Below are 12,646 nucleotides of genomic sequence, written 5' to 3'. Positions count from 1 at the left end.
TGACACTAAGATGAGTGGTAAAGCAAAAAATGCAGAGGATACCGGAAGTCTGCAGATGGATTTGAATAGGTTAAGTGAATGGGCTCAGGTCTGGCAGATGTAATACAATGTTGACAAATGTGAGGTTATCCATTTTGGTAGGAATAACAGCAAAAGGGATTATTATTTAAATGATAAAATATTAAAAAATGCTGCTGTGCAGAGAGACCTGGGTGTGCTAGTGCATAAGTCACAAAAAGTTGGTTTACAGGTGCAATAGGTGATTAAAAAGGCAAATGGAATTTTGTCCTTCAGTGCTAGAGGGATGGAGTTTAAGACTAGGGAGGTTATGCTGCAATTGTATAAGGTATTAGTGAGGCCACACCTGGAGTATTGTGTTTAGTCTTGGTCTCCTTACCTGAGAAAGGGCGTGCTGGTACTGGAGGGTGTGCAGAGGAGATTCACTAGGTTAATCCCAGAGCTGAAGGGGTTGGATTACGAGAAGAGGTTGAGTAGACTGGGACTGTACTCATTGGAATTTAGAAGGATGAGGCGGGATCTTATAGAAACATATAAAATTATGAAGGAAATAGTTAGGATAGATGCGGGCAGGTTGTTTCCACTGGCGGGTGAAAGCAGAACTAGGGGGCATTGCCTCAAAATAAGGGGAAGTAGATTTAGGACTGAGTTTAGGAGGAACTTCTTCACCCAAAGGGTTGTGAGTCTATGGAATTCCTTGCCCAGTGAAGCAGTTGAGGCTCCTTCATTAAATGTTTTTAAGATAGAGATAGATAGGTTTTTGAAGAATAAAGGGATTAAGGGTTATGGTGTTTGGGCCGGAAAGTGGAGCTGAGTCCACAAAAGATCAGCCATGATCTCATTGAATGGCGGAGCAGGCTCGGGAGGCCAGATGGCCTACTCCTGCTCCTAGTTCTTATGTTCTTATGTCCCAGGACATTGAGATGTCTCTGTAGCTCAGAATGTTGTCCACAAATGTCCACATTGGCAGGAAGAGTAGAAAAGCAGCATATTTTCTAAATGAAGAGAGATTACAGAACTTGGAGGCATAGAGGGATGTCCCTGTCAGCTGTGTGAAACATTCACTCTGAAATTTTAGCTTCCAAGGCAGCAAGGGGAGAATGCTGGTGGTATCAAAATTTAATTTGTGATGCTTGTTGAGGTGGTGAGGATAAATTAATTTAGAACCTCATTATCAGAAGTATCTAGTTAGAGGAGCAGTGTTTGGAGTGGGCGGGGGGAGGGGGGGGGGTGCTGTAATTTAAGGCGTAATAGCTGGTGTGTGGTCCTCTGTCAGTAAACCTACTCCAGATCCACATGCCATTCCTATGAATAGTGTTTTGGGCATTGTATGCCAATGAGATAGCGGGACTGTACTGGCCTCTGCCGATTTGGTGCACATCTTCCATTTAGCCCAAGCAGAGCTGGCAAATCCAATGACGGCAGATATACTTTTTGTGGATCTTCTGAGCGGCCGGTGGAACAGGCTAAGTCGGACCAATTTGATATCCAAGTGAAGCCCAAATCAAAAGGACCCAGTTTTACACTAGCTGCAAATCAAAATACACCGTGCGATTCAGCATTTGTAGACTCTCGCATGCTTAGATCTGCACCTCCCCCACTCCCTCCCTCACTGTGTTGAAACAAGACACTGGTTCATAGGTAAGGAATGTAGTTCATCATACCAGATTTCATGGGTGGCTGATTGTTGTTTTGAATAACGCAAATGTATTTGCATAATCATAGGTTAGCTATGTTAGAGTTTAAACTATTTCTAACAAAATGCAAATTTAGTTCATTCATTTCTGAGAGAAAATAATGATTGACCGATAAACCCAAGTTTGGTTGGTCAGGGTTCTTGAGAAAAATTGACCTGTTGTTTTGAACAAATTCTTAAAAGAAATTATTTCCTGGTTGACTGCAACAAAATTGAACGTGTGAATGGGCACATCTCAAGGTCTGTGCTGAGGGAGACACTCAAACTTGCAGCAGTCACTGTCAAGATGCAGTGGGGAAAGGGCAGTGTGTAATGCTTTCAGCCATAGTACACCAAGATGCTGTTAACCATGTAGAACACCTCAGACTGTAGCTTGTTCTTGGCTGAATGTAGTAAATGCAACAGTGTTGAAGCATCACAAAGTACAACATGACCTATGTAGATAATTGAATATCATTTTATTTTTAATAAACATTTTATTGTGGTATTTTTGGTATTATAACAACAACACAATAAACAATGTACATGAAACTATAAACAGTGCAAAAGCCCTCTCCCTCCCTTACAGGTCACACCTTTATTAACACCCTACTCTAAGCTAAACTAACTCCACCCCCTTCTGCTGACGATTAATTTTCCGCAAAGAAGTCGACGAACAGTTACCACCTCCGGGCGAACCCTAACAGTGACCCTCTCAAGGCGAACTTGATTTTCTCCGAACAGAGAAAGCTAGCCATGTCCGATAGCCAGGTCTCCGACTTCGGGGGCTTTGAGTCCCTCCAAATAATAGTATTCGTCTCCAGGCTACCAGGGAAGCAAAGGCCAGAACGTCTGCCTCTTTCTCCTCCTGGATTCCCGGGTCTTCCGACACCCCGAAAATTGCCACCTCTGGACTCAGTGCCGCCCTTGTTTTTAACACCGTGGATATGACATCTGCAAACCCCTGCCAAAATCCCCTAAGCTTCAGACATGTTCAGAACATGTGGACATGGTTCGCTGGTCCTCCCGCACATTTTGCGCACCTGTCTTCCACCCAAACAATCTGCTCATCCGGGCCACTGCCATGTGAGCCCGGTGAATGACCTTGAATTGAATCAGGCTGAGCCTGGAACTCGTTGCGAACGCGTTGACTCTACTCAACGCATCCGCCCATAGGCCATCCTCTATCTCTCCTCCCAGCTCCTCCTCCCACTTGCGCTTCAGCTCCTCGGTCTGCATCTTCTCTGACCCGATAAGTTCCTTGTAAATGTCAGAAATGTCTCCGACGCACCCTCTGGAAACTACCCTGCCCTGAATCCCGCTTAGCGGTAGGAGCGAGAAGGTTGACACCTGTTTACGTAGGAAGTCCCGCACCTGCAGATACCTGAATTTGTCTCCCCTCGCCAACACAAATGTCTCCTCCAGCGTCCTCATACTCGGAAAGCTCCCCTCTATAAACATATCCTCCATCCCCTCAATCCCTGCTCTACACCATATCCGGAACCCCCCCTATCCATACTTCCTGGGGCAAACCGGTGATTATTACAAATTGGGGACCAGACCGATGCTCCCTCTGCTCCCACATGTCTCCTCCATTGCCCCCAGACTCTCAGGGCCGCCACCACCACGGGGCTGGTGGAATACCGTGCTGGCGGGAATGGCAGAGGCGCAGTTACCAATGCCCCTAAGCTGGTGCCCTTGCATGAAGCCATCTCCATACGCTCCCATGCCGACCCCTCCCCCACCACCCACTCCCTTATCATGGCTATATTCGCCGCCCAGTAATAGTTACTAAAATTTGGCAGCGCCAACCCGCCATCTCCCCGACTCCGCTCAAGCATTACCTTCCTTTCTCGTGGGGTCTTGCCCGCCCAAACAAAGCCAGAGATCACTTCGTTGACCCGTTTAAAATAGGACCGCGGAATAAAGATGGGGAGACATTAAAACGCAAACTGAAATCTTGGGAGGACCGTCACCTTGACCCCCCCCAGATCAGTCCCTTCCAGCCCCTTGAGGCTCTCAGAGCAATTGCCAACGGCTCTATAGCTAGCGTGAACAACAGTGGGGAGAGGGGGCATTCCTGTCTCGTCCCCCGGTGCAGTCTACAATAGCCCGATGTTATCCTATTCGTCGGTAGGCTTGCCAGAGGAGCCCGATACAGCAACCTGACCCAGTCAATAAAGTCCGGCCCAAATCCGAACCATCCCAGTATCTCCCACAAATAATCCCATTGTACCTGATCAAAAGCCTTTTCTGCATCCATTGCGATCACTACCTCCACCTCCCTACCTTCCGGGGGCATCATGATCACATTTAATAACCTTCTTTCATTGGCCACCAACTGCCGACCCTTAGCAAACCCTGTCTGGTCCTCCCCAATAAAGTCCGGAACACAATCCTCAATCCTGGAGGACAAAATTTTGGCCAGCAGTTTGGCGTCCACATTCAACAGGGATATTGGCCTGTCGGACCCACACAGCTCCGGGTTCTTGTCCCGCTTCAGGATCAACGATATCATGGCCTGTGACATTGTCAGGGGCAGCACCCCTCTTTCCCTTGCCTCATTGAATATCCTCATTAACACCGGCCCCAATATCCCTGAGAACTTTTTATAAAACTCCACTGGGTACCCGTCCGGCTCGGGGGCTTTACCCGCCTGCATGGCCTTCAGACCCTCCACTATCTCTTCCAACCCGATCGGGGCCCCCAACCCTTCTACCACCTTTGGGAAATTCAGCCCCCCAAGAAGTGCCTCATCCCCTCCAGCCTCGTAGGGGGTTCTGTCCTATACATCCTGCTGTAGAAATCCCTAAACGCCTTATTCACCCCTGCTGAATCTCCAACCAGGTTCCCATCTCCGTCATTTACTTTTCCTATCTCCCTGGCTGCCTCCCTCTTTCTAAGCTGCTGGGCAAGCATTCTGCTGGCCTTCTCTCCATGCTCATAAATCGCCCCCTCGCCTTTCTCAGCTGCTCCACCGGCCTCCCTATGGTTAACAAGCCGAACTCCGCCTGTCGCCTCCGCCATTCCCTTAAAAGCCCTGCTTCTGGGGTCTCCGCATACCTCCTATCGATCTGTAGTATCTCCTTAACCTGTCGGTCCGTCTCTGCCCTGTCCACCTTCTCCCTATGTGTCCGTATCGAGATCAGCTCTCTGACCACCGCCTTCAGTGCTTCCCAGACCACCGCTGCTGAAATTTCCCCCGTGTCATTGACCTGCAGGTAGCTCTGGATACATTTCGTCAGCCAAAAGTCCCACATCTAAGCTCCAGTGTGGGCGCTGGTTACTGTCTTTATTAACCTGCTGGTCAACCCAGTGCGTAGCATGGTCTGAGATTGTGATCGGCGAGTACCCGTGTCCACCACCCCTGCCAGTAAGGCCCTGCTCAAAATAAAGAAATCGATCCGGGAATACACTTTATGCACATGTCAGTAGAAGGAGAACTTCTTCACCCTCGGCTTCCCAAATCTCCATGGACCCCCCCCCCCCCCCCCCCCCCCCCCCCCCATCTGCTCCATGAACCCTCTTAGTTCCTTTGCCATTTCTGGCACCCTGCCCGTTTTCGAGCTTGACCGGTACAAGCCAGGGTCCATGACGGTGTTGAAGTCCCCTCCCATGACCAACCTGTGCGAGTCCAGGTCCGGTATCTTCCCCAGCATCCTCTTTATAAACTCCACATCATCCCAATTTGGCGCATACACATTTACTAATACCACCTGCACCCCCTCCAGTTTCCCACTGACCATAATGTACCGACCTCCCACATCCGAGACTGTTCTACCCGCCTCAAACACCACCCGTTTATTGATCAGGATTGCGACCCCTCTCGTCTTTGAATCTAGTCCCGAATGAAAGACCTGACTGACCCAGCATTTCCTCAATCTAATCTGGTCAGTTACTCTAAGGTGCATCTCCTGCAACATTACCATGTCCGCCTTCAGTACCCTAAGATGCGAGAACACACGTGCCCTCTTGACCGGCCCATTTAACCCTCGAATATTCCAGGTGATCAACCTAGTTGGGGGGCTCATTGCCCCCCCTTCGCCGATCAGCCATCCTCTTTTTTGGACCCGCCTCCAACCCAGGCTCCGCACCTCCACCGGCCCGCCCCCGGGCAGCCTCCGCCCCTAACCTCCTCTCTGTCCCTTAGCTCAAGTCCCTCCCTCGTTAGCAGAACATTCCGCCCCCCCACCTAGTAACAACACTCTGTAACCGAACCCCTTTAATAAACCGAACATATGCACCCCCCCCACTGCGCTTCCGTGAGCTAGCCCGCCCAGTGAGCTTGGTGGCCCCCATCCCTGGCGCTGGATAGTCTCCCATCTATTGTTCCCTCCCACCCCGCTCATACAAACATACTCCAACATCAAACAATCCCGACACAATTGCCCGACAAAAAACACCAAAATCTAAACAAGCACACCTCCATCCCCCAACAGTGCAAATGGAAACCTTAACTCACTCAGCTCTGCCACTGGTCTCAAATCAATACAGAAGGCATTACAAACAGCTTCCACAAAACGGAAAACCAGAAACTTTTTTTTAACGAACAGAGAAACAAAAAGAAAGAAAAACACATGAACGTTGCAGCAAAGTTCAAAAGTTCTCAGTCCACCACCACTCCTTTCCTTTTCACAAGGTCCAGCACGTCCTCGGGCAACTCAAAATAAAAGTGTTGGGCGCAATTCTCCGCACTCACGACGGTGCGGAGAATAGCGTGGCTCGTAAAATTTTACGGCCACGCTCGTCCGACGCCCTCCCGTTATTCTCCCCCCCCCCCCCCCCCACGCCCGACTCCCGATACGAATTGCTGCCGCCGTTTTTTTACGGCCAGCAGCGATTCACAGCTGTCCGATGGGCCGAGTTCCCAGCCCTTTACGGCTGTTTTTACGAACGGCAAACACACCTGGTCTGGCCGTTCGTAAAAACGGCCGTAAAGTGCCGATTTTTAAAACCATGGCACCGATTGGCAGGGCAGTACCACGGCCGTGCCAAGGGTGCCATGGGCCCGCGATCGGTGGGCACCGATTGCGGGCAGCGGGTCCGATGCCCACGCACTCTTTGTCCCTCCGCCGCCCCGCTGTATCACTTCGCGGGGCGGCTGAGGGGCATCCCGGCCCGCGCATGCGCGGGTTTCGCGCAAATACGCGATGACGTCAACCGCGCATGCGCGGGTTGGAGTCTTCCAATCCGCGCATGCGCGGCTGACGTCATATGACGCGTCAGCCGGCGCAAACTCTGGCAAGCGGGCTTAACGAAATTCGTTAAGCCCACGATGCCGGAGTTTACGGCGGCGTCATGCTAGCCCCGACCGGGGACCAGAATCGGTTCCCGGTCGGGGAGGGGGGGGGCTGGCGTCAAACCCGCCCGGATTTGACGCCAGCCTTACGATTTCTCCCCCTCTGGGAGAATCGCGCCCGTTGTTCCTCATACATGACCCAGAGACTGGCCGGATACAACCGCCAAACCTCACCTTTTTCTTAAAAAGGATCGACCTGATCTGGTTGAAGCCTGCTCTTCTCCTAGCCACCTCCACACTCGGGGCTTGGTAGACCCGTAGGATACTATTGTCCCACTTACAGCTCCGTGTCTGCTTGGCCCACTGTAGAATGCGCTCCTTATCCAAGTACCTGTGGAATCTCGCCACCATTGCCCTCGTGGGGGGGGGGGGTTCTTCCACAGAGCGAGTGCTCTGTGAGCCCTGTCCACCTCCAAGGGTCGGGAGAATGCTCCCTCCCCCAGCAGCTTCTCAAACATATCTGTGATGTATGCCTCAGCGTCCGCTCCTTCGGACGCCTCCGGGAGCCCAAAGATTCTCAAGTTCTGCCGGCAGGTCCTATTCTCTAGGTCCTCCATCTTCTCCAGGAGCTTCTTCTGCTGGTCTCTCAGCATCCCCACCTCCAACTCCACAGCAGCTTGATGTTCCTCCTGCTCAGCCAGCGCCTTCTCTACCTTCTGGATCGCCTGTCGCCCAACCGCTCAATCGACTCTTTTATTGGGTCCAAGCAGTCCCGTTTCTGCTCAGCAAAGCCGTCCTGAATAACTTGGATCAGCTGCTCCGTTGACCGCTGGGTCGACAAACCAGAGGTCCGGTCCTCCGCCATGCTGTCTTCCGCTGCAGCTTCAGCCCAAGCCTTTTCTGTCTTTCTGTTTCTGCTTTTACAAGCACTTCTAGTCCTTCTCTCCATGCACCGATGTGGGAATTCAGTACACAGTTGCCTCTGTCATCAGTTTTACAGTTCAAGTCCGGTAGAAAATCGGGAAAAAGGTATAAAAGTCCGACCCGAGCGGGATCCACCAAATGTGCGACTTACTCCTTCATAGCCGCCACCAGAAGTCAATATCATTTTATTTTAAACAGTTCTTTTTTAAAGTAAAATTCCAAGTACTGGGCAATTTAGCATGGCCAATCCACCTACCCTACACATCTCTTTGGGTTGTGGGGCTGAGATTCGTGCAGACACGGGGAGAATGTGGAAACTCCACACGGACAGTGAATCGGAGCCGTGATCGAACCTGGGTCCTCGGCGCCATGAGGCAGCAGTGCTAACCACAGCGCCACTGTGCCGCCCAATTTGAATATCATTGCACTGTCTGTAATGACCATTTTGAAAAGTTTATAATGTTCTCCTTGTCGTATTGAAGCACCTCAAGAGTGCAACATGGGAGTGAATTCTCCATTGCCCAATGTCAGTGTCAGGATTCCCAATTGGGCGGAGAATGGTGGGTCGCCTGAAAAAAGGGACCAGTGCCAGATTCATTGACATTCTCTGCTCCTGCGCCATCAGCCATAGCTTGCTACCCATCTTGTGCCAGCAGGAAAATGCAAATACGGATAATCCACTTGGTGGGTTTCGGTGTGAGGTTGGCCAAGTGCAGCCCTGGTGGTGTGGACCCCGAGAGGGGTTAAAGGGGTCAGGGCACTGGTAATGTGCCAGTCTGCCGCTGCCAGGCTGCAGATGAGGGTTCCCCAAGGATCCTATAATGAGACCTTGATGAGTGTTGAGGACCGTCTCGGAAGCCTCTGATATGTAAGCTGCTATCTTAAATGTTTTTGTCTGACGGAGAAGACGTTAGGAAAGGGAAAGTGTTCCTGCATTGATTTTTCACTGGACTGCTCAGCAACTGTCAGGCAGAGCAGCTCTGGCTGAGGAGGCCATATCATGATGAAAAAACACAGACCAGGGGGATGTTGCTGAGCAAAGAGCTGCCTGAGATCATCATGTAAAGGGTGATCTTCAGGTTGCCCAGTGCTGGAAGGGGCAAAGTGGACCAGACACGGTGTCTCCATCACCCACAGCTCGAGCCCACCCACCCCCTCCAGGAACATTGGGGAACCTTCCTGTAGCCTGGCAGTGGCAGAGGAGCACCTGACCTTTGGCTTGACCACCCGCCCCCCCCCCCCCCCCCCCCCCCTTGAGGCCCACCATCCGAGGTGTGGGTTTCACTCCCAGAGTGTAGGTGCCATGGTGCCAGGGAGAAGTGCACCATTGGCAATGCCGGGGCGGGGACTGAAAAGGTGGCTGCAGGGGGAGCTGGGGGGGGGGGGGGGTCAGGGGGCGATCGGGTCATCCTCATGTGAGGTGATCTGGGGGGGGTGGGTGACTTATCACCCGTGTGGGGAGGATGTCCATCGTTGTCAGCGGGAGGTAAGGGGGATCAGGATTTGGGGTGAGGGGTGGGGGGGGGGGGGGGGGGGCTGCCGACAGACTTTACAATTGGGCTGCCTGCCCAAATTGGCGGCCCAATATTTGAATTTGGAAGAAATCCGGCGAGCTCTCCGCCGTGCATACATTTGCATGGTTAAGGAGTGAGACGTGCACCAGAGTGTCGCTCCTAGTGCTGGGGAAGACCAGTCCTGTTGGTCGTTCTGAGTTAGTGTGTTTAACACTCCTCCAATAGAGGCAGTGTGCTTAACACTCGTTTGGCTCTGTTTCTTATTTCTATGCTCTGGAGTCGCCAGGTGCCGTAAGAGACACCGTCACAAGTGCTAAGGTCAAGTTCAAGTCAATAAAGTCATACACCGATTAGTAAGTCCAAAACAATTAGAGTTTATTATAACAATTATAATAAATACTCATGCACACGCTAAAAGACTAACTTACTTCTACTATTAAACAACTAATACTTATCTAAGTAGGAACAAGCAAGGTCAGGGAACAAGGCCTTTGTTCCTTTCTGGTCTGCAACTTCTGTTCGCTAATAGTCGGCAAGAGTATAAGCAATGCCTGGGTCACGTAGCGATCGTCGTTTTGGCACTTACTTATCGATGGCTGCTGCTCAACGGCTGGTGTAAAAGACAGGATCTGGAGGCTGGAGTCGGAGGCCGGAAACAGGAGGAGCCGGAGACAAAACAGACCGAACCATGTGCGGGACCTTCTTTTTATAGGTCCCCAGAGGTCCGTGCCCCTTGGGGCGGGCTCTCTCACCTGCTAGGGTTCGATTGGGTCTTTCCCAATCGATATGATTCGAACCCCCCTATCCTAGGGTCGTTCCTTGATGGCTGGGGCGGTTATTAGGGCTTATTGTCCTGGTTTCGTTGGCGCCATCCTGTCTGCTTAGCTATTGAAAAGTATCGATAGATACTTAAATGTATCTATTGTATCTGGGACTGTCCTGGTATCACCTCATTAGTATGTAGATGGCTTTCCCATTAACATCGCTGCCTGGACTCTGCAGCTGTGGGGAAACCGGTTTTTGCAAATGTCTGAATGCTGCAAGCTTCTGCAAGCTGTTTGCTCTTTACTGTCCGTTTTTCCCTGCAGTCTTTGCAGTTCTCCATTTTGTATACTGGTGTCCATTTTAGATGGCTACAGTCCCAATTCTCCATTGGTGGGAGCATTCAGATCCGGAACAGAGAATCCGGCCATGATCTATGTAGAAAATCTGAATATCATTGCTGTTTCCTGTTATGACAATTCTGAAGTGTTTTGCAATGTTTCTTCTAGATATTTTATGAATAATTTTTTTTTGCAAGAAAAAAATTAGAACTGATGAAAATGCTCAGAGACAAGAAAGACTTTTACAATCACTCAACACCAGTCATTACTGATTGATCACTTCTTTAATTCTAGGCCCATGAAATACAGTAGAAACCATGATAAATTTTCATCCTGCTCCATCGCTAGACCTTGAAGGAATCTCCCCTCGCTTCCCCCATTCCCTCTCCCTTTTCAAGCTGGAAGTGCCCATGGATCCTTAAGAGAATGGAGGGGATGAAAATGCTGTGAAGCAGCCCAACAGTGACCAAATCCAGGCTAACTGGGTTTTTCTTACAAGCCTTTGAGAAGCTGACTTAAATTTACTGATTTCTCTGAGCTCATTTATCTATGGTTTTACTGAGCAGCCCGGTGGCGCAGTAGGTTAGCCCTGCTGCGCCGAGGTCCCAGGTTCGATCCCGGCTCTGGGTCACTGTCCGTGTGGAATTTGCACGTTCTCCCCGTGTATGCGTGGGTTTCGCCCCCGCAACCCAAAAATGTGAAGGGTAGGCGGATTTACCACGCGAAATTGCCCCTTAATTGGAAAAAATTAATTGGGTGCTCTAAATTTTTTTAAAAATCTATTGTTTTGCTGAATTGAAGAACTGGTTCGGATGAGATCAGGTGACAATAGCGAGCTCTGGCCAGGTGATTCACAGTCATTTGTACTCTGTACTAGCATGCTTACTTTGCTACAGTTGCTGTGAGTGATACCTCTGTATGGCATGGTATTGAACTACATGGACCAGCTAAGGCCCAAAGATTGACCCCCAGGCTGAGTTGACTGATCTCAATTTGTGTAGCAGTTTGAGTGTTGCAATTGGCCTCACCGTCTGTGGATTGAAGAGAGAACAATGAACGAGACTTTGATCACTATCCTGTTGGAACGGAGCTGGGTTTGGTTCCCGGGGGAGGTAGGGAATTGGATTTGATTGTGACAGCTTTCCCTCTCCTGTGGTTGAATAGCACGATGAGACTTGCTGATTGGGTGGGGGGGGGGGGGGGGGGGGGGGGGGGGGAAAGAAACAGCCGCTCTGGATGAAGTACTGGGACGTGTTCAACAGCAGTGAATCACAACTTAGTCAGGACCTTCAGTAGGAGAGGGCTGAAATTGAATACAGATTTTGTGTGAGTGTTGATCGTTTGAACAGGCCTGATTACGGGAAAACAGTTGTCCGGTGGGGGCAGAGGGGCAGTTAAGATGGTGGATGAAGCTCCCAGCAATGCACACAATCAAACTGAGAATTCCATTCAATCTCCATGGTGATGTGAGTGACTGAGACTACTTGGTTCTCCCCCAACAGGTCGGCCAATTTGCGGGGTTATCGGGTAGAGACATAAAAGAGAGAACATTTCTTTGTATCACATGCAATTTTGCTTTTTGACAGACATACAAGAGGTACTGGACCGTGCTAAGAGGTAACGAATTGCTTTTCCAGGTGACCAGTCGGGATCCAATGGTAGGTTCACGTGTTTTTGAATTCAAGTGCACATATCTTCCAAATTACAGCAATGTCAATAAACAGACTTGTCATAATATCCACTCATGTATATCATGAGATGCAGACAGGCAGTGATTGACACACAGGATAACCAATGAACACACACAACACAGAACAGCCAATCACCAGACAGGACACCACCACTATAAAGCCCACAGGGCATTAAGGCTCTCACTCTCTCACAGGACATGGCTAGGGAGATAGTCGCAGTGCACAGGCCAATGAATATCATCACCAAGTGGTAGAGAGCTAGTCAGGTCAAGCCAGTAGGAGGTTATCAGTTAGGTTAATAGAGTGTCAACCCACAGCAGATTATGTACAGCAATAAGCAGGTTCAATAAAACAGTGTTGGACCATCTCCTGTGTCAGAAGCCTGTTTCTCATTTTACTGCATACAGTTGCAGTCGATGTTAGACAAACACAGATAAACATCAAGACTCAGTTAATATTTTTAATACCATGGGGGGGGCTGG

General features: G+C 50.1%; 1 protein-coding gene across 2 annotated transcripts in view; it reads left to right on the top strand.

The window, feature by feature from the left end:
* Positions 1–12,646, top strand: part of LOC119953617 (signal-transducing adaptor protein 1-like) — a 79,990-nt gene that overhangs the window by 17,057 nt on the left and 50,287 nt on the right. For both annotated transcript variants that reach the window (XM_038778061.1, XM_038778060.1), the window contains exon 2: positions 12,060–12,131. In XM_038778061.1, coding sequence (XP_038633989.1) covers positions 12,060–12,131 — 72 coding nt within the window. The remainder of the gene's footprint in view (positions 1–12,059; positions 12,132–12,646) is intronic.

This window comes from Scyliorhinus canicula, chromosome 18 (assembly GCF_902713615.1).
Source record: "Scyliorhinus canicula chromosome 18, sScyCan1.1, whole genome shotgun sequence".
Classification (NCBI taxonomy): domain Eukaryota; kingdom Metazoa; phylum Chordata; class Chondrichthyes; order Carcharhiniformes; family Scyliorhinidae; genus Scyliorhinus; species Scyliorhinus canicula.
The sequence above is the reverse complement of the archived record's forward strand: the minus strand, read 5'-3'. Positions and strand labels throughout refer to the sequence as shown.